The 22,277-nt window shown below is 34.6% G+C and overlaps 1 protein-coding gene across 9 annotated transcripts in view; it reads left to right on the forward strand.

Moving 5' to 3' along the window:
- The window catches only part of FAM227B (family with sequence similarity 227 member B), a 199,858-nt gene that overhangs the window by 47,905 nt on the left and 129,676 nt on the right, over positions 1-22,277 (forward strand). For all 9 annotated transcript variants that reach the window (XR_009264159.1, XM_058737791.1, XM_058737790.1 and 6 more), the window contains one exon: positions 4,249-4,386. Coding sequence is in view for 8 of the 9 variants with exons in the window: in XM_058737791.1 (XP_058593774.1) it covers positions 4,249-4,386 (138 nt within the window). In the remaining variant the exon portion in view is untranslated. The remainder of the gene's footprint in view (positions 1-4,248; positions 4,387-22,277) is intronic.

Genomic DNA, 22,277 nt, shown 5'->3' on the forward strand with positions numbered 1-22,277 from the left:
AGCAGAATACACATGGAACATTTTCCATGTTAGATCATATGTTAGGGCTCAAAACTAGTACTAATAAATTTAATAAGATTAAAATCATACCAAATATCTTTCTTAACCACATGTAGTAAAAAACTAGAAATAAATAACAGGAGGAAAGTTGGAAATCACAGATATGCACAAATTAAACAACATACTCCTGAACAACCAGTGGGTCAAAGAATAAATCAAAAGAAAATTAAAAATATCTTGAAAAAAATGAAAATGGAAATACAACATATCCAAATCTATAGGATGCTGACAAATCAGTCTTAAGAAGGAAGTTTATAGTAATAACTACCTGCATTAAGAAAAAAGATTTCAAATAGACAACCTAACTTTACACCAAGGAACTGGAAAAAAGAAGGACAACCTAACCCCCAAGTTAGCAGAAGGAAGGAAAAAAGGACGATTAGAGCATAAGTAAATGAAATAGAGACCAGAAAGACAATAGAAAAAAAAATCAATGAAACTAAGAGCTGGTTTTTTGGAAAACATAAAATTGACAAACCTTTAGCTACACTAAGAAAAAGAAGATTCAAATAAATAAACATGAAAGAGGAAATAATCACAACTGACACCATAGAAATATAAAGCATCCTAAGAGACCACGATGAACAATTATATAGCAAAAATTTTGGACAACCTAGAAAAAATAGATAAATTTGTAGAAACATAAAATTTATCAAGACTGAATCGTAAAAAAAAGAAAAATCTGAACAGACCAGTAATAGTATTTAAAAACTTCCCAAGAAAATATAGTCCAGGACCATATGGTTCCATTGGTGATTGTACCAAACATTTAAATAGAAATGAATGCTAATCCTTCTTAAACTCTTCCAAAAAACTGAAGAGGAGGGAACACTCCCAAACTCATTGTATGAGGCCATCATTACCCTGATACTAAAGGCAGGTAAGGGCATTACAAGAAAACTACAGGCCAGTATCCCTAATGAATATAGATGTAAAAATTCTCAATAAAATATTAGAAATCCAATTCAACAGCACATTAAAAGGATCATTATACCATGATCAAGCAGGATCTATCTCTGGGATGCAGGATGATTCAACATATGCAAATCAAATGTTATGCACCACGTTAATAAAATGAAGGAGTAAAACCATATGATCATCTTAATAGGTATAGAAAAAGCATTTGACAAATTATATCTTTTCATAATAAGAACACTGAACACATTGGGTATAGAAGGAACATACATCAACACAGTAAAATCCATGTATGACAAACCTAGAGCTAACATATTTAATGGTGAAAGACTGAAAAGCTTTTCCTCTAAGATCAGGAACAAGAGAAAGGTACCCATTCTTACCACTCCTATTTGACATAGTATTGGAAGTCCTAGCGAGAGCAATCAGGCAAAAAGGAAAAGCCATGTAAAAGCCATGTAAAAGGCATCCAAAAGGAAAAGATAGAAGTAAATTCTATTCTTTGTAGATGACATACTTCATAGCCATGAAAAGCCATGTAAAAGCCATGTAAAAGGCATCCAAAAGGAAAAGATAGAAGTAAATTCTATTCTTTGTAGATGACATACTCCTACGTACTTCATTTTACTGTGCTTCACAGATACTGTATTTTTTACCAATTGAAGTTCTGTGGCAACCCTGCATCAAGCAAGTCTATCAGTGCCATTTTCCCATTAGCATTTGCTCACTTCATGTCTCTGAGAATTTGGTAATTCTCACAATATTTCAAACTTTCTCATTATTACTATATTTGGCATGGTGACCTCTGATTAGTGATTACAACTTGCTGAAAGTTCAGATGACAGCATTTTTTAATCAAAGTATGTACATTATTTTAGACATAATGCTATTAGCACACTTAATAGACTACAGTGTAGTATAAACATAACGTTTATATGCACTGGGAAACCAAAACATTCATTTGACTTTATTGTGATATTCGCTTTGTGGCAGTGGTCTGGACATGAGCCTTCAGTAGCTCTGAGTTACACCTGTATATAGAAAACCGTTAAGACTCCACAAAAACAAACAAAAACAAAAAACAAAGCACACACTCACAAAAAAAAGACAAAAAACAAAAACGAAAAAACTGTTAGAACCTAATCAGTGAATTCAGCAAAGTTGCAGGGTACAAAACACTATACAAAATCCGTTGCATTTCTCTATACTAACAACAAAATATCTGACAAAGTAATAAAACAATCTCATTTGCAATAGCATTAATAACAATAAAATACTTACAAATGAATTTAATCAAGATCAAATATCTCTATACTGAAAACTACAAGATTTTGATGAAAGAAAAAGACACAAACAAGTGGAAAGATATCCTTTATACATGGATTGAAAGAATTAATTTTGTTAAAACGTGCATGCTACCCAAAAACGTCTATAGATTCAGTGTTATCAAGTTCTTATCAAAATTCCAATGGCATTCTTTACAGAAATAGAAAAAAGAATCTTAAAATTTGTATCCAGAACCTGGATAGCCAAAGCTAGAAAACAAAGCTAGAGGCATCATACTTCCTGATTTCAAATTATACTACAAAGCTCCAGTAATCAAAATGATACTGGAATAAAAATAGACACATACGCCTATAGAATAGAATTAAGAGCCCAGAAATAAACCCTCACAAATACAGTCAACTAATACTCAATACCTACTCTCTTCCATAAATGGTAATAGTTAAACTGGATAACCACATGTAAAAGAATGAAATTGGACTTCTATTTTATACCACTCACAAAAATTAACTCAAAGTGGGTTAAAGATTTAAAATAAGAACTAAACTATAAAACTTCTATAAGAAAACATGGGGGGAGGGGCACCTGTGTGGCTTAGTCGGTCGAGCATCTAGCTATTGATTTCAGTTCATATCGTAGTATCATGGGATAGAGCCCCGTGTTGGGTTCCACACTAAGCATGGAGCCTGCTTAAGAGTCTCTCTCTCGCTCTCTCTCTCTCTCTCTCTCCCGCTCTGCCCCTCTCCCCTGCTCATGCACTCTCTCTCTCTCTCTAAAATAAACATTAAAAAAAAAGAATTAAAAGAAGACTTAAAAATAGTCTTCTATTTTTATTCATATATTTATCATTCCTGGAACCCTTATTACTCTGTGTCTGACTGGCCCCAGTGTTTCCATGTGTGGCCCCCATGACATGGCATGCCCCCTCCTCTTGGGAACTATGAGTAATAAACTATCTTTTCAATGCCAATCATTTCCTGATCTGTTAGCCTTACACACCTCCAATTTTCTATTAATACACTATATTTTAAAACATAGACAATCTATCAAGAAGCATCTAAGTGAATTAAACAGAAGTCTTCTGCATATTTTGTCTAGGGGCAACTAATGTGAAATAAGTGATAACTGAATCTAAAACACCTAGAAAATTTAAATTTGACAGCCAAATATAGCAAGTAATACTCGTTGAACATCACTACTGAAAAAATATTGGCTATATTTAGAAGTATATCAATGTATAATAATATTGATAATAGTATTAGCTGATTGGAACTGAGTATTAACTCTTCAAACAACCATATGAAGTACACCAAGGAATTTATATTGTTCTCATTTTTATTGCTGGGCATTTTAGTGTTCAGTGTGACTAAATGAATTATTCAACCATACACAGCTTTTGGAACAAAAGTAGAACTTTTAAAACTTATTTTTCTTACTTTTTAGATATTACAATTTATTCATAAATATTATTTAAAAATATTCAGGAGATACAGGTAAGGCATAATAATAATAGTCACCTATACTCAGAAGCACTAATGTTAAGTTTTAAGCTACAGACACACATAGCTAAGAGGTAAAATTATTCTTCACAAAAAACATATTATAAATGCCTTTGTATGTTAACAAATATTTAAAGAGAACTTTTAGCAGATACCTCATAATCCATTGTATGGATGTATTCTTGTTGTATATTTAGGTCCTTTCCAACTTTTTGCAATAATTAACTTCCTTTTATGTCCATCAATGAATTTAGCTTATGTCTATTAATCAGAAGATGATACTGAGTTTTACCTCTTTTCTAATTCACTATTTTATGTAATAAGACATTAATATTTCTCATAGAGTTTCCCTTATATGAAACTTGAGACTGACAGTTTTCACAGGATTGTTATGAAGATGAAATGTGTAATACATGAAAATGCTTTGACAAATTGAAAGATATTTTCAAATGCTAATTTCCTTGACTAAATGTACATTTTATAATAACAGGTTTAAAACCTCCAAAAGGCTTTTGGACCCACTGGAAACTGAAAGAACTCTCCACAACAACCATACATGGTACTAAGAAAGCACCTTTAAAATCTTTAAAGGACAGAATTGAAAGGAGTCAAGAACGCATAACGGCTGGTAAGTAAACTTATTGTCAACTGTAGGATAAATAGCCAAAATCAAGTATATTAAGTTATTTATTTATAATAACTTCCTTATGATTTATTCTTTGGTGAGGGTTTCAAATTAACATTCGCTTTGTAGATTAGTGTTACAGTAGTTTGAATATTGCTTTACATTTTAGTTTTTCATTGTAAAAGTGGTATGTGGTTAAGTTCTCCCATTTGCCTGTTACTGTATTCTTATATTGATCTTCTATCTTACAATCTCATTACTTCTAGTAACCTTTTTATAGATTTCTTAGGATTTTCTTTATGGAAAATCATGTTATCTGAGAATAAAGAGCATTTTACTTCTTCATTTCCAATCTATATGCCTTTATTTATTTTACTTGCCCAGGTCTAGGACCTCTAAGAAAATGTTAACTAAAAGTGGTGAGAGTGGACATCCTTGCCTCACTCCTGATTTTAGAGGAGGAATGTTAGGTTATTTGCCTTTAAATAAATTTTGGCTGCCAGTTTTTATAGAAGGCTTTATCAGGTGGAGGTAGTTTCATAGATGTACGATCTTGATGAATGCTTTTTAGCATCTACTGAGATGAGCCTATATTTTTTTTCTATTTTAGTCTTTTAATATAGTGAATTACATGGATTGATTTTCAAATGTTAACCCAACCCCTAATCCCTAGGGTAAATCCCATTTGGCCATTGTGTATTAACTTATTCATGTACTACTGGATTTAATTTGCTAAAATTTTGTTTTATTTTCCTATACTATCCTGTCTCATTTTAGTAATAAGTATAATGTTCCCTCCTCTTCTCTTTTCTTTCTTTTTTTTTTTTTACCTCTTCTCTTTTCTAAAAGAGTTAGTATAAAACTGATATTTATTCTTCTTTCAGTATTTGGTAGAATTCTCCAGTGAAGCCACCCAAGCCTAGAATTTTTTTGTGTGGGAAAGTTTTTGACAACAAATTCAGTCTCCAATAGATGTAGGGCTATTCAATTTACCAGTTCATTCTTAAATAAACTTAGTTGTTTTGTGTGAAATTTTATTTAAATATTTTTGAGGTTTTTTTTTTTTTTGGATGTAATCCAGTTACTTAGAAATATTTTGATCCATTTGAGCTTTGCTTTTAAGCTTCATTAGGTGGAACCAGAGAAGTCTTTTGTCTAGGACTAACTTGCTTCCCCTGCTGAAGCAATACCCTTCTAAGTATTCTACCCTTGGTCTGTGTGTAGGAGGTTTCCCATCTGACTGTCTAGAACATGAGCTGTGTGTGAGCCCCAAGAATGTTCTGCCTGCTCTTTCCCTTGGGTAGCTCTTTACCAACCTCAGGCAAAGATTCAAGGGTAATCCTCTGAAGATCTTCAGAATGCTCTCTGTGTGAATCTGTCTCCTCCAAATTATGCTGACCTATGAACTTTAGCTTGCCTTGGCCTTCCAGAATGCTAAATTTTATTTTCTCAACTCAGTGAGACTAGTGGATTCTGTTTGGATTCTAACTCCTTACACTGTCGGGAGGAGACAATTGAAGGGCTCCCTTGTTTCTCTTTTCTTGAGGATTACTGGCCTGTGCTATCTATTGTCTAGCACACGAAAACCATTGTTTCATAGACTTTGTCCAAATTTTTAGTTGTTTAAGAAAGAAGAGTAAATCCAGTCCTTGTTACTCTATAATAGTTAGAAGTGGAAGAAATTATATATTTTTTTAAAGAATTAAAAGAAGACTGGGGTCCCTGGGTGGCTCAGTCAGTTCAGTGTTAGACTTCAGCTCAAGTCATGATCTTGTTTGAGCCCTGCGTTGGACTTCATGCTGACAGCTCAGAGCCAAGAGCCTGCTTTGGATTCTGTGTCTCCCTCTCTCTCTCTGCCCCTCCCCCACTCACACTCTGTCTCTCTCTCTCTCTCTCAAAAGTAAATAAACATTAAAAAAATTAAAACAAATCAACCAACCAACAAACAGAAACTGACAGCACAGAGCCTGCTTTTGGATTCTGTGTCTCTTTCTCTGTACTTACCCTACTCACTCTCCCTCTCTCTCTCTCAAAATAAATAAACATTAAAAAAAAAAAAAAGAATTAAAAGAAGACCTAAAAATAGTCTTCTATTTTTATTCATATATTTATCATTCCTGGAACTTCATTCCTTGCCTTAAATTTGAGGTTTCCTCATGGTGTTATCTCTCATAGTTCAATTCTGCTAACAATGAATTTCCTTGTTTATTTATCTTAAAATAATGTTCATTTTGCCTTTATTTTTAAAGGACATTTTTGCAGGGTATAGAATTCTGAGTTCATTTTTTGTTTTTTGTCTGTTAGTAAGATATTGTTCCATTGTGTTCTCATTTGTATTATTTCCCTTTGTGTTCATCCTGCTTGGGCTCATTAAGTTTCTTAAACTCATGGTTTGATGTTTTTCACCAAATTTGGGGAATTTTTGCCATTATGTTTTCAAATTTGTTCTATTTCTTTCCTCTGGGATTCCCAATTTTAGCATGTACTATATTACTTAATGTTATCCACAGTTTATTGGGACTTTGTTGTGGGTTTTTTTCAATCTTGTTTTATAGATTTCATAATTTCTATATTTTTCATTTTACATTCACATGCTTTTTCCTATGGTATATGATCTCTTATCCCAATAAATGAATATTTCATTTCCTATATTGTACTTTTCACTTAAGAATTTTCATTTTGCCCTTTTTAAAATAGTTTCCATTTCTATTCTGAGATTCTCTTCCTTTATTATGATGATATTTTCTTTTACATCCTCAAACATATTAAAAATAGTTGCTTTAAGTTCTTATCTGGTAATTCAAACTTTTGGATAACTTTGAGATTGATTTCTCTCACTATCTTTTTCTTGACTATGAATCATAATTTCTTGTTTCACTTCATGTCTAGTAACTTTTTATGTAATCTTGGAATTTTAAATGTGCTTTGAGGATTTTCTGAATTCTGTTAATTTCCACCAACAAATGTTAATTTTTGTTTAAGTTACTTTGGCTGTATTCAAAGTCCAAATGTTATGTGTTCTGTGATGGTCGGTCTGTGATCCCCACCTAGAACTTTAAATCATCCACCTATTCCTTTCCACCCATCCATCTAGAGCTCCCTCTTCCCACCATATGTGTGAGTAATTGAGACACCAGCTAAGGGTTTGGAGAAAACTTACAGTATTCAGATTTTGGGTTTCCTCTTCTGCAGCCCCTTTCTTTGTAGGATTTCTAAAACTCCTTCATTTTTCAATCTTCTGGATGACCCAAACACTATCCTCTGACTCCTTAAACCAATAATATTTCTACTTTATATGTGAATTCCATCCACTCACATGCCATGATGACTAAGTAGTACCATCAGACAAAAAGTTGTTTAAGCAACTGCATGAACACAAATTTCATCCACTTAGCAGCTCCCTCTTATAGGGTTCAACTCCCCTCCAATTTCTACCTGCTGTTGTTGGTCATTTTCTGGTACCTACAAATGGCTGTGTTTTTAAAAAATATGTTTAAGAATTTGTAATTTTTATCTTTGGGAAAGTCAGACCGATATAAATTAAATATTTTATTTAAATACTATTTTACAACTTAAATATCAAATTTTCAAGTCACATTTTCCCTTAAAACTTTATATGTTGCTTTATTGTCTTCTATTATTTAGTCTAGTAGAAAAGTCTAAAGTCAACTATTTTTTTCTTTACAATTTATGAAATTTTGTTTTACATTTCTGTTTAGATGTTTCCAAAATTTTTACATTTGTCTTTAAAATTGAAAAATGTCAGTGGAATGTGTCTTGATATGAAAGTTTTCATAGATTTTTCCTAATGATAAATTTAATTATAATTCTTGGATTTCCCAAAGCTCCATCACAGACCTAGTAAAGGTCCTAGCCAAATATTTCAAGTGAGACAGAAACTTACATGGCCAGACTGAAGAGGGAGGGAAAGTGCTTCTGTTTCAGATATTTATTTTTTTTTAATTTTTTTTTAACATTTATTTATTTTTGAGACAGAGACAGAGCATGAACGGGGGAGGGGCAGAGAGAGAGGGAGACACAGAATCGGAAGCAGGCTCCAGGCTCTGAGCCATCAGCCCAGAGCCGCACACGGGGCTCGAACTCACAGACCGTTAGATCGTGACCTGAGCTGAAGTCGGACGCTTAACCGACTGAGCCACCCAGTCGCCCCCTGTTTCAGATATTTAACCAAAAAGCTTCAGTCTACCATTGGAGAGTATCCTCTTAACACTGAGGAAATAAAATATCTAGAGAAAGGCTTTCACATGGTATGCTATAAAAGACTAACTGCTGCAGTATAAAAACCGATTACATATAAGGATCAATGGAAAAAAAAAAGAAAGAAAGAAAAAGTCTACTAGAAGTTGTTCATTTGGTAAATGTGGTATAAGCCAAGAACAGTTTTATGTTAGGCAGCAAAAACTGACAGGGCCCTGGAAGTTAGGCTGGAAGCAAAAAATCAAGTCCCTGGGAAAGACCACTGTTTTTTATATTATGTCTTAGCCCTTTCAGGAGCTTACCCAGCCACCAGGTATTCCTGAACTGTAGAGGTAGAAGTGACTGCGTAAGTCTTCTCATTAGTTTCCCACCAAAACATCTCATTTCAATGCAGCTTGTGCTTTTCTAAGTAAGTTTTTGCCACTGGGAGTGTAGATCTGTCAAGACCTCCTCCTGTGTACTTTCGCATCGTGTGATAAAGTATATTAATTATCAAAGACTTTTAAAATTTTGGTCCTATTTCATAGGCTTCAGATATAAAACCAATTTATCTAACTATGTTCTGGTGATGATGGATGCAGACTTTCCTATTTATGCTTCATGGTTCTTTAACTTAAGGGTTGGAAGAAAGACTAAAGTAGCTGTGTTTATCCCACCACCTTATGTAGAAGTCTCCTTTTAGATGTGTTTTTATTATTATATTTTATTCAAGCATGCAGAAAAGTAAAAAATATTTCCCACATGTAATAAATATTTATATTTTTTCCATATTTGCTTTACAAGCCTTTTATTTATGGGGTTTTTTTTTGTACTATTTCTAAATTTGTCTTCCCCTCTCTAAATGTAATGGCTTACTTAAATTTGTGGGCATCCGTTCTTTCTATAATACATATTTTTTTATGTTCTTTAGTTCAATAAAATAGATGAAATTCTTTTACATTTCAAAATCTAGCAATAATCAACATTCAATAGTTTAAAATAATCAATAGGTATTAATTTTTTTTACCAATATATTGGTAAATTTTTTTATTTAGTTAATTTTTTTAATTTACATCCAAGTTAGTTAGCGTATAGTGCAACAATGATTTCAGGAGTGGATTCCTTAATGCCCCTTACCCATTTACCCCATCCCCCTCTCCCACAACCCCTCCACTAACCCTCTGTTTGTTCTCCATATTTAAGAGTCTCTTATGTTTTGTCCCCCTCCCTGTTTTTATATTATTTTTGCTTCCCTTCCCTTATGTTCATCTGTTTTGTCTCTTAAAGCCCTCATATGAGTGAAGTCATATATTTGTCTTTTTCTGACTAATTTCGCTTAGCATAATACCTTCCAGTTCCATCCATGTAGTTGCAAATGGCAAGATTTCATTCTTTTTGATTGCCAAGTAATACTCCATCATATATATATACCACATCTTTATCCATTCATCCATCGATGGACATTTGGGCTCTTTACACACTTCGGCTATTGTTGATAGTGCTGCTATAAACATGGGGGGTGCATGTGTCCCTTCAAAACAGCACACCTATATCCCGTGGATAAATGCCTGGTAGTGCAATTGCTGGGTCATAGGGTAGTTCAATTTTTAGTTTTTTGAGGAACCTCCATACTGTTTTCCAGAGTGGCTGCACCAGCTTGCATTCACACCAGCAGTGCAAAAGAGATTGTCTTTCTCTGCATCCTCGCCAACATCTGTTGTTGCCTGAGTTGTTAATGTTAGCCATTCTGACAGGTGTGAGGTGGTATCTCATTGTGGTTTTGATTTGTATTTCCCTGATGATGAGTGATGTTGAGCATTTTTTCATGTGTCAGTCGGCCATCTGGATGTCTTCTTTGGAGACGTGTCTATTCATGTCTTTTGCCCATTTCTTCACTGGATGATTTGGTTTTTGGGTGTTGAGTTTGATAAGTTCTTTATAGATTTTGGATACTAACCCTTTATCTGATATGACATTTGCAAATATTTTCTCCCATTCTGTTGGTTGCCTTTTAGTTTTGCTGATTGCTTCTCTGTGCAGAAGCTTTTTTTACCAGTACTTTTGACCATGTTGTGCTCTGAGCTGACAGCTCGGAGAGCCTGGAGCCTGCTTCAGATTTGTCTCTGTCTCTCTCTCCCCAAAATAAATAAACATTTAAAAAAATTTTAATGAAGATTCTAGGTGGTGAATTACAATGCTTGAAAGAGCTTGTTTACTGTATTTCTAATACTTATTTTCATTTGAAATACAAATAAATATTTATTTCAAACACACTTGATTTTAATAATAGGAAATCTTGATAAAATGTATCATATATTTTACTAGCCCCTAAATATTTGAAAAATACTTGTTATATTTGACTCTAAAACATGACTTGATTCTTCTGTTTCTGGATGAGACCTAAGTCTGGTAGGGTAGGTTAGAGACTTAATGAGTGTTTCCTTTCATATACTGCTCAAAATTAAAATTTAATACTTTATCTTAAACCTGTGTAAATCTTCCATTTGAAGTATGTACTTGATAACATGTGTTAACTTTGTAGAGCCTTATTAGTAATATTCTTATATGGCTGGTCACTTTTATTATCACCTATAAAGTGAGAAAACTAAAACATAAGAAATTAAGTAATAACTTATGCAAGGTCACAAAACTGATAAGTAGTGGAATATGAATTCATTTCCAGGAAATTCTTGCCTAGACTCTGAACTCTTAGCCACCTCACATGCTTCCTCTCAGCCATTTAATTTTACAAGCTTATGAGTGCATTAAGGCTTAAAATTGTCATCATAAGATAAGGGTTGTAACTTATAAGAGTTGCCATAGCCTTAATCCTTCATGACTAATATGAATGAGTTTTTAGATCCTTTCCTGGGATCAAATTTTAATAGGTAAGAAGAAAGCAGGGAGATATGATAGTAGAAAGGGCAGAAAGGGAGCAAGACTGGGGGGAGGGTGCGGAATTCACTTGTTTCCACATTTTGTATATGGATTTCTCTAGAAATAGCAAGCAATGGTTTGGGGAATCAGAAAGCCACATTCTGGGGCCAAAGTGGTCCAGAAATACAATGACAGCAAAGGGTTGGAACTTCTAATACTCTTGTTATGCACCAATGTTTTTGGCAGGGGAACTAAAAGGCAGTTGTATTTTCAAAAGGTCAAGAATTTCTTAAAAGGGGTTTATTTTGTTCTTTTTTTTACAAAGTAGTTTTTTTCTGTAAACTTCTGCTTAGATTGTGACTATCAGGAGATATGTTTAAGGTAGAACTTTGTTCAAATCTATGTGTTTATTTGAACTTTGAGGCTCTTATATTTTCCTAGGGCCCTAGCCTGCTTTTAAAGCTATCTTCTTGAATTTTTATATCAGTTAGTGGTCAATGAGTACCTCTCTTCCACATAGAGAGGAAGATCTCAGAGATCCAGGCCACTTTCATCTTCTGGGGTCACCAGCCTATACAGCTGCACAGTCATTAGAATTAATCTGCATCAGGGGGGGCCTGGGTGGCTTGGTCGGTTAAGCGTCCGACTTCGGCTCAGGTCATGATCTCACAGCCCGTGAGTTCGAGCCCCGTGTCGGGCTCTGTGCTGACAGCTCGGAGCCTGGAGCCTGTTTTGGATTCTGTGTCTCCCTCTCTCTCTGCCCCTCCCCTGTTCGTGCTCTGCCTCTCTCTATCTCAAAAATAAATAAACGTTAAAAAAAATTTAAAAAAAAAGAATTAATCTGCATCAGGAGAATATAGGAGGAGTAGGCACACAATTTTAAAAGTCTCGACTAAAGTTATATAAATTTCCAGTTATAAAATGAATATGTTGGGGTGCCTGGGTGGCTTAGTCAGTTAAGCATCCGACTTTGGTGCAGGTCATGATCTCAGTTTGTGAGTTCGAGCCCCGCGTTGGGCTCTGTGCTGACAGCTCAGAGCCTGGAGCCTGCTTCGTATTCTGTATCTCACTCTCTCTCTGCCCCTCCCCCACTCACACTCTGTCTCTCTCTCTCTCTCTCTGTCTCTTAAAAATTAATGAACGTCATACAAATTTTTTTAAATGAGTATGTCATGGGAATATAATGTGCAACATGGCAATTTGGTTAATAATGCTCTATTACATATTTGAAACTAGGTAGAAGAATGGCTCTTGAAAGTTCTCATTGCAAGAAAAAAAATGTGACATATGTGGTGATGGATATTAACCAGACTTATTGTGGTGATCATTTTGCAATATATAAAAATATCAAATCATTACATTGTACACTTGAAACTAATATGTAATATCACTTATACCTCAATTTTAAAAAGTTTTGGCTCGGAAGTCACCCACATCACTTCCAATCAGATACTATTGTTGAGAATAAGCCATGGCTATATATAGATGTAACGAGGGTTGGCAAATTAAAACAAAACAAAACCAAAACAAAACAAAACAAAAACACTCTGACTAGGAAGCTGCTACATAGTAACAGCATTGTACTATAGAAGGTGGATCTATGCATTTTGAAGGACAGATAAGTGTCTCTACTACAGGAATTAAGTTAAATAATAGTGTAGTAATCCTTATGTATGGAATGCTTATGCTGTGGCCTATAATACAATTTGAGATAATACAATTTGAGTATCAAAGAAAAAGTTGGGAGAACTTGCATATATCAATCACCATGATCTTGACAGTTTTCCGATGCTTAAAGACTGCCTAATGAGTCAGTGGTGTTAACAAATGTGATTTTTTTATATCATATAAAGAAATGTGTCAACATCTAGAATATCTGCATAACTCACTGAATCAATATTTTTCAAATGACCAATGCATGGATTTTTAAAATGTGGTTTTAGGGGCACCTGGCTGGCTCAGTCAGTTAAGCGTCCAACTTCGTTTCAGGTCATGATCACTTGGTTCATGAGTTCGAGCCCCATATCGGGTGATGTATAGAAGTGTTGAATCACCATATTTTATACACCTGAAACTAATGTTACACTGTATGTTAACAATTGAAATTTAAGTAAAAACTTAAAAAATAAAATAGTTATCTTTTCTAAAAAGATGCTATTTATATTAACGTGAAATGGGTTTATTAATGAACTAGTGTTCAAGATTTCTCAGTTTTAATATCTGTTGTAAGAAATGCTGATAGATACAAAATCCTTATAAACAAAAGTTCTTTGGTGTCTTCAATTATTCTTAAGAGTATAAAAGCGCCCCGAGACCAAAAAGCTTGATGGCCACTGCCTTACAGGAAATCACTGCAAAGGGGCTTGCCCCATGGCATTTGAGAGCTACTGTATCCTGGTTGCAGTTTTATAGTTTCTGTATTGCTTCTCTCCAAGCTGGACTTAGTAATCACTGTGCGGAACCCCGTAAACAAAAGACTCGGATAATTTATTTACTAGGTCATAAGCATGTTTTGTTTGGAGATTTCTACAGTTACTAATGGTTCTTCAGCTCTCATGTATTTACCTTTCACATAAAAGACTTGAATTTCTTGATTATGTAATGTAACTTTTCTGGGCCTTATGTTTCCACCTGAAAAAAACATGACGTGATTAGAATATATGATTTCTCTATTCCCCTTCTCTAACATTTTATTACTCTATTACTTATATCTTTAGGTGCTGAATAATCTTCCAAAACGGTTGTTTACTATTGAGGTAGAATTAGCAATAGAGACTGGTGGCTTAGATATATTATTTTAGAGCTCTTCCCCCTTTATAGTGTGTGTGTGTGTGTGTGTATGTGTGTGTGTGTGTGTGTATCTTGTGTATGTGTGTCTTGTGTGTATAAATATGTTAATCTGTGTGCTGGAGGAATGCTAAGGCGGGTGAAGGGCAGAAATGGGGTAAAACATGAGTGTATATATACCCATGTATGCATATATATGACTTTTAATAAATACGATAACCTATGCTTTATGTATAATGCTATCTCAGAATTGCTGCTTCTAATCCAAAACATATTTATTTAGCTTTTTAAAAATGTATTTATTTATCTTGAGAGGGCGGGAGGGGCAGAGAGAGAGGGAGAGAGAGAATCCCAAGCAGGGCCCAGGCTGACCTGATGTGGGGCTCAGTCCCACAAAACCGTGAGATCATGACCTCAGATGAAATCAAGAGTCACATGCTTAACTGACCGAGCCACCCAGACGCCCCTCCAAAACATATTTAAACCATAATTTCCTCTTGAGCATTTGAGATGCTTATTTTCATGTGGGCTTAACTTTTCTTTAAAGTTTTAAACTAACAAAATGTTCTGTTTTTGTTTTTAATGAAATAGACAACAGATAGTTAAAATTTGCCTTCCAAACAGAAAAGCATTATCTCCCTTTTTAGGACTGGAATGTAAGCAGTTATAGAATTTCAGTATCTGGAATGACTCGGTATTTACAAGCCAGCTGCCCTTAACCAGTGTATTGTTAGATTATTTACAAGACTAAAGTTTTAGTATATGTGCTGCCGAAGCGAGCACAAGACTAAAGTTTTAATGTTCACCTCTCTTATTGTGGTAGAACACCATATAACCTTTTATACTCAGATGAAGATCATTTTTGAAATGCTATTTTTATACCTCTCTCCTAGTTTTTAAGCCCAATTTTTCTCTTATCTGGACTTCACAGTTAAAAAACTAACATATTCATGAATTTTTATAAACTGTAGTTTAAACTATATGCACCAAAAAAACCCTTATATTCAGTCAACATGTAACTTTTAAGTAATTATGTGTGCATCATTGTACTTAGTGCTTGGGAAGATAAAAAAAAGAAAAGAAACATAGTAGTTCCTCTATAGACAAGTAATAGTTGATATTTAGCAAATGCCATGTCCAATGACATGTTACAGAAATAGTAATAGCCCAATGGATTAGCTACTTGAACTTTAATTTGTACCTCTGTCAATTTGCTACCTCTTTACTCTCAGAATGCTTATGGACAATAAAAAAATTAAAAAAAAAACCAACTTGGAAATAAAATAGTTTCCTGAGAATTAAGCCAGTAAAATCTTGGCATTATGTTTTTCATTATACAATATTGAAAGAAAACCAAGAAATTTTCATGGCTGAAGAGAGAGGAAGCCCCAAAACACTAATAAGATGGCCAGAGATATAAGCTCCCAATATGGTAGTAATTTAATAAATTGTATTATTGTATTGTTATTGGTTGCATTTCATACTGTGTGGAGAAAGACTATATGAACAAAAGTGAGGAAAACAACATGTGGCACAAAATAGACGCAGCCTAAAGATTCGGAAACTGGCTGTGTTTTTACAGAAGTATTCAGATTTGATCATTGTGAATTAGATTTTATGATAATTTGGATAATGTATCTTTCAAAACCATTTTTGGTTCCTTTGCTTTGATGCCATGCTTGCCAAGCAATTTTCTAATTACTAAATTAGCTTTTAAGATAATCTTCCATGGTCTGCCCTAGGGTGACTGGCAAATGCCTCCCCTAGATATGTTGGTTTGCTGTTTGGTGGTAGTGGTCAGAGGTGCTGGAGAGCATAAAAAAACAGTGGGTCCTCATTGTATTATGAAGCACATTAACATACTTTATTGAGTGACATGGAAATGCCAAGCTAAGGTGAAGTGAATAACAAGAATTTGAATACAACTGAAGGATTTAGTCACTGGCGTGAATAAAACATGGTTTTGAAAGAGGTGAATCTAAAGATGTTGAAAAATAAGTTAGTTGGGTTTTGGTGATAGGTTAAAGGGAAGTAGAGACAAGAATAAAAGCTGACTATATTTTGAGTGTAAATATTAAAGAGAACATTTATCTTCTCTCATGCACTGTTGGTCAGAATATATATTTGGAAAAAGCTTTCTGAAAATGTTTTTCAATTTGCATTTTATTTTTTTAATGTTTATTTATATTTGAGAGAGAGATAGAGTGCAAGCCGGGAAGGGGCAGAGAGAGGAGACACAGAATCTGAAACAGGCTCCAGGCTTTGAGCTGTCAGCACAGAGCCCTACACGGGGCTCGAACCCACGGACCTTGAGATCATGACCTGAGCCAAACTGACTGAGCCACCCAGGTGTCTCTCAATTTGCATTTTTAAAGGATTTTTTAATATAATAATTTTATTTCCTATAATCATATTAAGAAAATAATCAGAATTATAAAGAAGTATATACCAAGAAATTCATATTTACGTTAGTGAAAAGTTTGAAACAACCAAAATAACCAACAATAGATCAGTTAAATAAGGAAGAGTAAAAGTAGACGGCCTGTGAGATCCATGAATTGGTTGATTAATAGGAAAATTTTGTTAAATTGATATATGCACACCTTCAATATTTTGTTTACTTCAAACATAACAATGTGCATTCATTTATCAGTTTTTATGTGAGGCTATGGGCTTTCCTCTGAGCATGATTCTAATAATTATCATACCTATTAAATACTGTCAACAGTGTCCAGTTTGAGTTTCTTTAAAATGGACTGAGAATTCAATGATATTTGCCGAGCAGTCTGAGTGCATAATTGTAGATTGTTATTATTTTTTCCTGTTGTCTTGCCCATACCTAATTTAACATCTTAAGTTTTCAATCACTCACTTTTTCCATTGCCACTCCATAGGCAACTCTAACAACTTTGATTTCTATCCTGAATAATATGGAAAACAATTGCAGTTTTGAACAGAGGAATTGCATGATCTAAAATATAAGAGAACAGAATCACTGTGGCTGCTCTGTTTGAAAAAGGACTATGGTGTATGTTGGGGTGCCCTTTGTGCGCTTTATACTCCATAATCGGTCCAAAGCAAAAACAGTTGTAGCTGTCTTTCCAGTGTTTGCATTTCCTTTTAGCTTCAGTGTGAATAGCAAAAATATAGAAGCATCTAGGGAAACCAAGGATCCAAGGAGCACTGCAGACTTTGAAGTCATATTGAAAAATAGAGAATTAGATGGGAAGCAACATAAGGCTTTTCAGAGTGTTTCAGGAAGCAACAAAGATAAAGATCCGGTATAGTTTCTGAAGGGGTTTCCTTCCCCACCCCCACCCTCACCCCCACCCTCACCCCCACCCTCACCCCCACCACCCCATTTAGCTAGTTGGTTCTCAAATGCATAGGTCTATTAGAATCTTCAGAGGAGCTTTAAAAATACACTTGCCTGTGCCCCAACCCAGAAATACTGGTGCAAATGGCCTGGGCTGGGCCTAGGCCTCATTATTTAAAAAAAAAAAAAAAAAATCCCAGGTGATTCCAATATGCATTTAGCATTAAAATCGATTGTTTTTCAAGTATTTTTAGGTCCTATCCTCACAGGCAGCTTATGACTGATTGCCTCCACCTTCTACGATAAAACTCACTGTAGCTCAAGAAATTTCAACCATGTATATGATCTTACTCTCTTGAGGTAGAGAAGTGAAGGGGAGGATTATCTTCAGGTTGAGTCTGAGGGCTTAGTCATTTCCTTCATATAGAGGTAAAGTGATATTGTTAGTTTTCGAGCTATATTAGGAATTCTAAGGAGGCGCAATTCAAATTAATTATGTGGTTCCAGCCTTTTCTCAATTATCCTTGTACGAATGAACCATACAATATCCTTCACGGAAGTATCAAAAGTGTTGCCTCAGAGAATATACCTGCTTCATCTTTCTCTGCTGAATAGCTCACCAAGGAAAGCCATGAAATACTCTTATTAGGCCCTAACGAAACCTGTCTTGTGGCAGGAACCTTAAAAACATCCCATTTATTATTTGTGTTAGGCAGCCTTTAAGATGGCCTCCAATGATGGGGTGCCTGGGTAGCTCAGTTGGTGAAGCCTCCGACTTCGGCTCAGGTCATGATCTCGCGGTCCGTGAGTTCGAGCCCTGCGTCGGGCTCTGTGCTGACAGCTCACAGCCTGGAGCCTGTTTCAGATTCTGTGTCTCCCTCTCTCTCTGGCCCTCCTCTGTTCATGCTCTGTCTCTCTCTGTCTCAAAAATAAATAAACGTTAAAAAACAAAAAAAAAAAAAGAAAAAAGATGGCCTCCAATGATCCCTGCTTTTTGGTACTTATGCCTTTGTGTAATTCCTTTCCCTTGTATAGGTAGAAAATCTTGAAATCATTTTCAAGATTAGGTTATATATAAAGATACTGTGGCTTCCATTTTGGGCACTCACTCACTCTCTGATTCCTTTGTGGGAAACAAACTGCCATGTTTTAGATAGTGCTGTGAAAAGGCTTATGTGGTGAGGAAGTGATGTTTTGAGCCAACAACCAGTGAGGACCTAAGGTCCTCTTCAAGGACCTAAGGTGGATCCCTCTCTAAATTGAGCTTTGAGATGCGTCCACAGTTCTGGTGAACACCTTGATTGTAGCTTTCTGAGAGACTCTACCTAGAGACACCTAGCTAAACCCTGTCCAGGTTCCTGACCACATAAATTATGAGATAATAAATATTTGCTGTTTTAAGCCACTAAGTTTTATGATAATTTGTTATATAACAATATATAACTAACATGTGGCTGTATTGAAAGTCCTGCCATCTTCAAGCTAAATGTTGCTATTCATCTCATATTTCAATTTTTCTGATGATATTTCAAAATTGTTCTGATGATATTTCAAAAGTTCTGATGATGTTAAAGAAAATAAATTTGCACAGGTTCTCATAAGTTCAATGATGATGATTTGGAAACTGGAACCACATAATTATCAGGAAGTAAAAGGAAAATATGAGAGGCATCTTCTCAGGGGAGAGTAAATACAGGGATTTGGGTAAGAGACCAGGACTTTATTATTTCTTGCTTCTTGTCATGTCTCCTCAACTGGAGAGAAAGTGAATTTTCTTAATAAACTATTCAAAGTTAGAGGATGAGTGGGAACACATGTGGGCCTGAAGGAACACCAGCCTCATTGGAAGCAGCAGCTTTGTTGAATAAATATAGAAGTAGGATAAAGAGTAGCCTGACAACAATGCTGAAACAGTTATGAGTTTTAATGAACTATTTCATAGTAAGATGCACATGAATAACTCGAACCATAGACACCAATTAATAGATATTCTCTGAAAACTGTTTTAGAGTGAGCATAGAAATGATCATGGCCGATAATCATCTGGTACCCGCAAGTCAGTCACAGTGGCCTGTCTATTCTGATAGATCAGTGACATATTCTAATTGACCAGTAACCACTCATACTGGTCGTTAATATTTTTAATACCACTCTTATTCATAGTGAACGTTAGATGAAGTTTTGGTTTCCTGTAGCCATGTGCCATCTGTGCATAAAGTTGGATAATGAAAGGTATGGGATCTCTTGTGTCTTACTCATGCCCAAGCATATGACATTAAGGTAGTGGTGTAAATGAAGCTGCATGATAAACCTTGTACATCTTTCTGATGCATCACTTTTGCTTACTCGTGTGAATTTTATATTAGAGCAAACACAAAAGTATTATGGATTAAAATGCAAAAGCACATGAGTTTTAAGAGAAAAAAGATTTTCAAGAAACTTTGTGTGTGCTACCTTTGCATTATTCCTTAGACTCTCTTTCTCTACTTCTACTACTATTGGTATTTCAGTAGAAAATTTTGAGACACATGGATTTTGTTTATTTGTGGTTATAGAATCGCTTTACTACAGCTGGTCATGTAGCTCATCTGTATGTTTTTTGTCACTCTAGATAACCAGAGGAGCAAACTCTAAGAGATAGAAACTAAGAATTTATCTCCAGTATCTCTTCTCTTTTATCATTAGATCAATTTATAGTCAACTTGAAGGCTGATAATTTATAGTATGGCTTTTTTTTTTACATAAAATATTTTAGTTTATTAATTGCATTGAAAGTATCTTTTTATTATTTCTTTTGTTAACATTTCATATTCTTTCATTTAATTTTTTCCTTCCTTGTTCTTGGAAACTTATGTATTTAACCAATTTTCTCCTTAAAAGAACATTTTTTTAAAAGGTTACTCTGTTTATAACTGCTCTCCATTTGTAAATAAATACATGTAAGAGTAGAATAGGAAACAGGATTGGAAATTTCATCATTTCTTTCCTCCTTTTGAGTCACATCATCACAGCATGGACTAATTATTCTGTATGAAGTGAATTGCCAAAACATAAGTTGCATTTGCATGCAAACATAAAGATAACATCTCAATAGAAATTTTTTAAAGAAGGAGACCACTAGCTAATAATCTAAGACTGGGAAGCATATGCTAAGTGACCTGGACTTTTGTGACAGCTCTGTACCTAACCAGCTACTTTGGATGTATCACAATCTCAGTTTCCTGATCTGCAAGTGAATACAAGGGACTAAGCCCTCTTGGAGTTTTAAGCTTCTAGAATTCTAAATGTATATAATTAGTACAGATTTTATTTTCTAAAATTTGCATGATAAAAAAAGGAGAGTATAAACAATGAATTAAAAGTGTTTCTAAAGAGGGAGGAAGGCAAACCATAAGAGACTCTTAAATACAGAGAACAGACTGAGGGTTTATTGGGGGGGTAGGGGAGAAGGGAAAGTGGGTGATGGACATTGAGGAGGGCACTTGTTGGGATGAGACCTGGATGTTGTATGGAAGCCAATTTGACAATAAATTATATTTTTTTAAAAAGTGCTTCTAAAAACACTACCAGATTGGCTTTACCACTAAATTTGGTTTGTTTAATTCAGCATTGCTGTGTGATTTGATTATAACTATAAATCCATAGACAAAGAGTATTTGGTCCTAGCATAGTTCATGTCTTGTATGTATATACACTATTTCTGTTCAAATTTCTATATCATCATGTTTGCCCTAATTTTAAAAATCAAGTAAGATTAGTCCCACTCTGAATTTTCTTTAATATTCAAACATTGAATGAATGCATATAAAAAACTGATTATGGATAGACGCTCTGTTAAGCACTAAGGAAACAAATATGAGAAACATAGGTTTTCCTCTGCCCTCGGTATTTTCACAAGACTCCAGCCACAGAAAGCTGATCTAGGAGAGGAATCTAGGCTAGCAAGGCCCTTGAATCAGATAAGAGTTCAGAATATCATTCATAAATGTCCCCTAGCTGAGGAAAGACAATTCTTTCTAGTTTCCTGTCACCTGGTCGTATAGATGAGCCATAAGAAGATCAAATGAATCTGTTCCTGTCGGCTTTAGCCTTTTTGTGTAACTTTTGCCTATTAATGTAGTAGTAGATAATATTTATATAAAATAAAGGAATTTGATGACAAATATTTTGAAATTAAAATCACAATGATTAAAATTCCAATAGTTTAATTTAGATAAATGTTGACCTCCTTTGGTGAACACATAAAATGCTACCCAAATCTGCCAACTGAAGAAGTATGAAGTAGAATTTATCTTTCTGATAAGCCTATTCTCTGTAGCCTGACCTCAAGCCTTCATGATATTCAGGTCCTCAAATCCCTAACTATATATTCTATTTTGTGCTCTTGCCATCTAAAAGGAAAACAACTTCCAATGTGGCAATATTTTGAATGGCAGAAATTTCTAGATTAGAAAAATTACTAACTCTAATATGCATATTTTAAAAATATGGCACTTTTCTACTCATGAACTCAAATATATTCTAACTAACAATTTTAAGTCCTTTTATCTGCAGTGATTTTACTTATATCATCCAATGTAATTGACAACAGTATGTGGCAAAACATATTTTACATTTTTGTATTGTTCCCTGTGAGACATCTATTGTAAGAATTGCTGCAGGCTGTCATTTTTGTCTGCCATCCAGGATTTGCTGGCCCAAGTACTGTGTACTGAAC

Source organism: Neofelis nebulosa, chromosome 7, assembly GCF_028018385.1.
Source record: "Neofelis nebulosa isolate mNeoNeb1 chromosome 7, mNeoNeb1.pri, whole genome shotgun sequence".
Classification (NCBI taxonomy): Eukaryota; Metazoa; Chordata; class Mammalia; order Carnivora; family Felidae; genus Neofelis; species Neofelis nebulosa.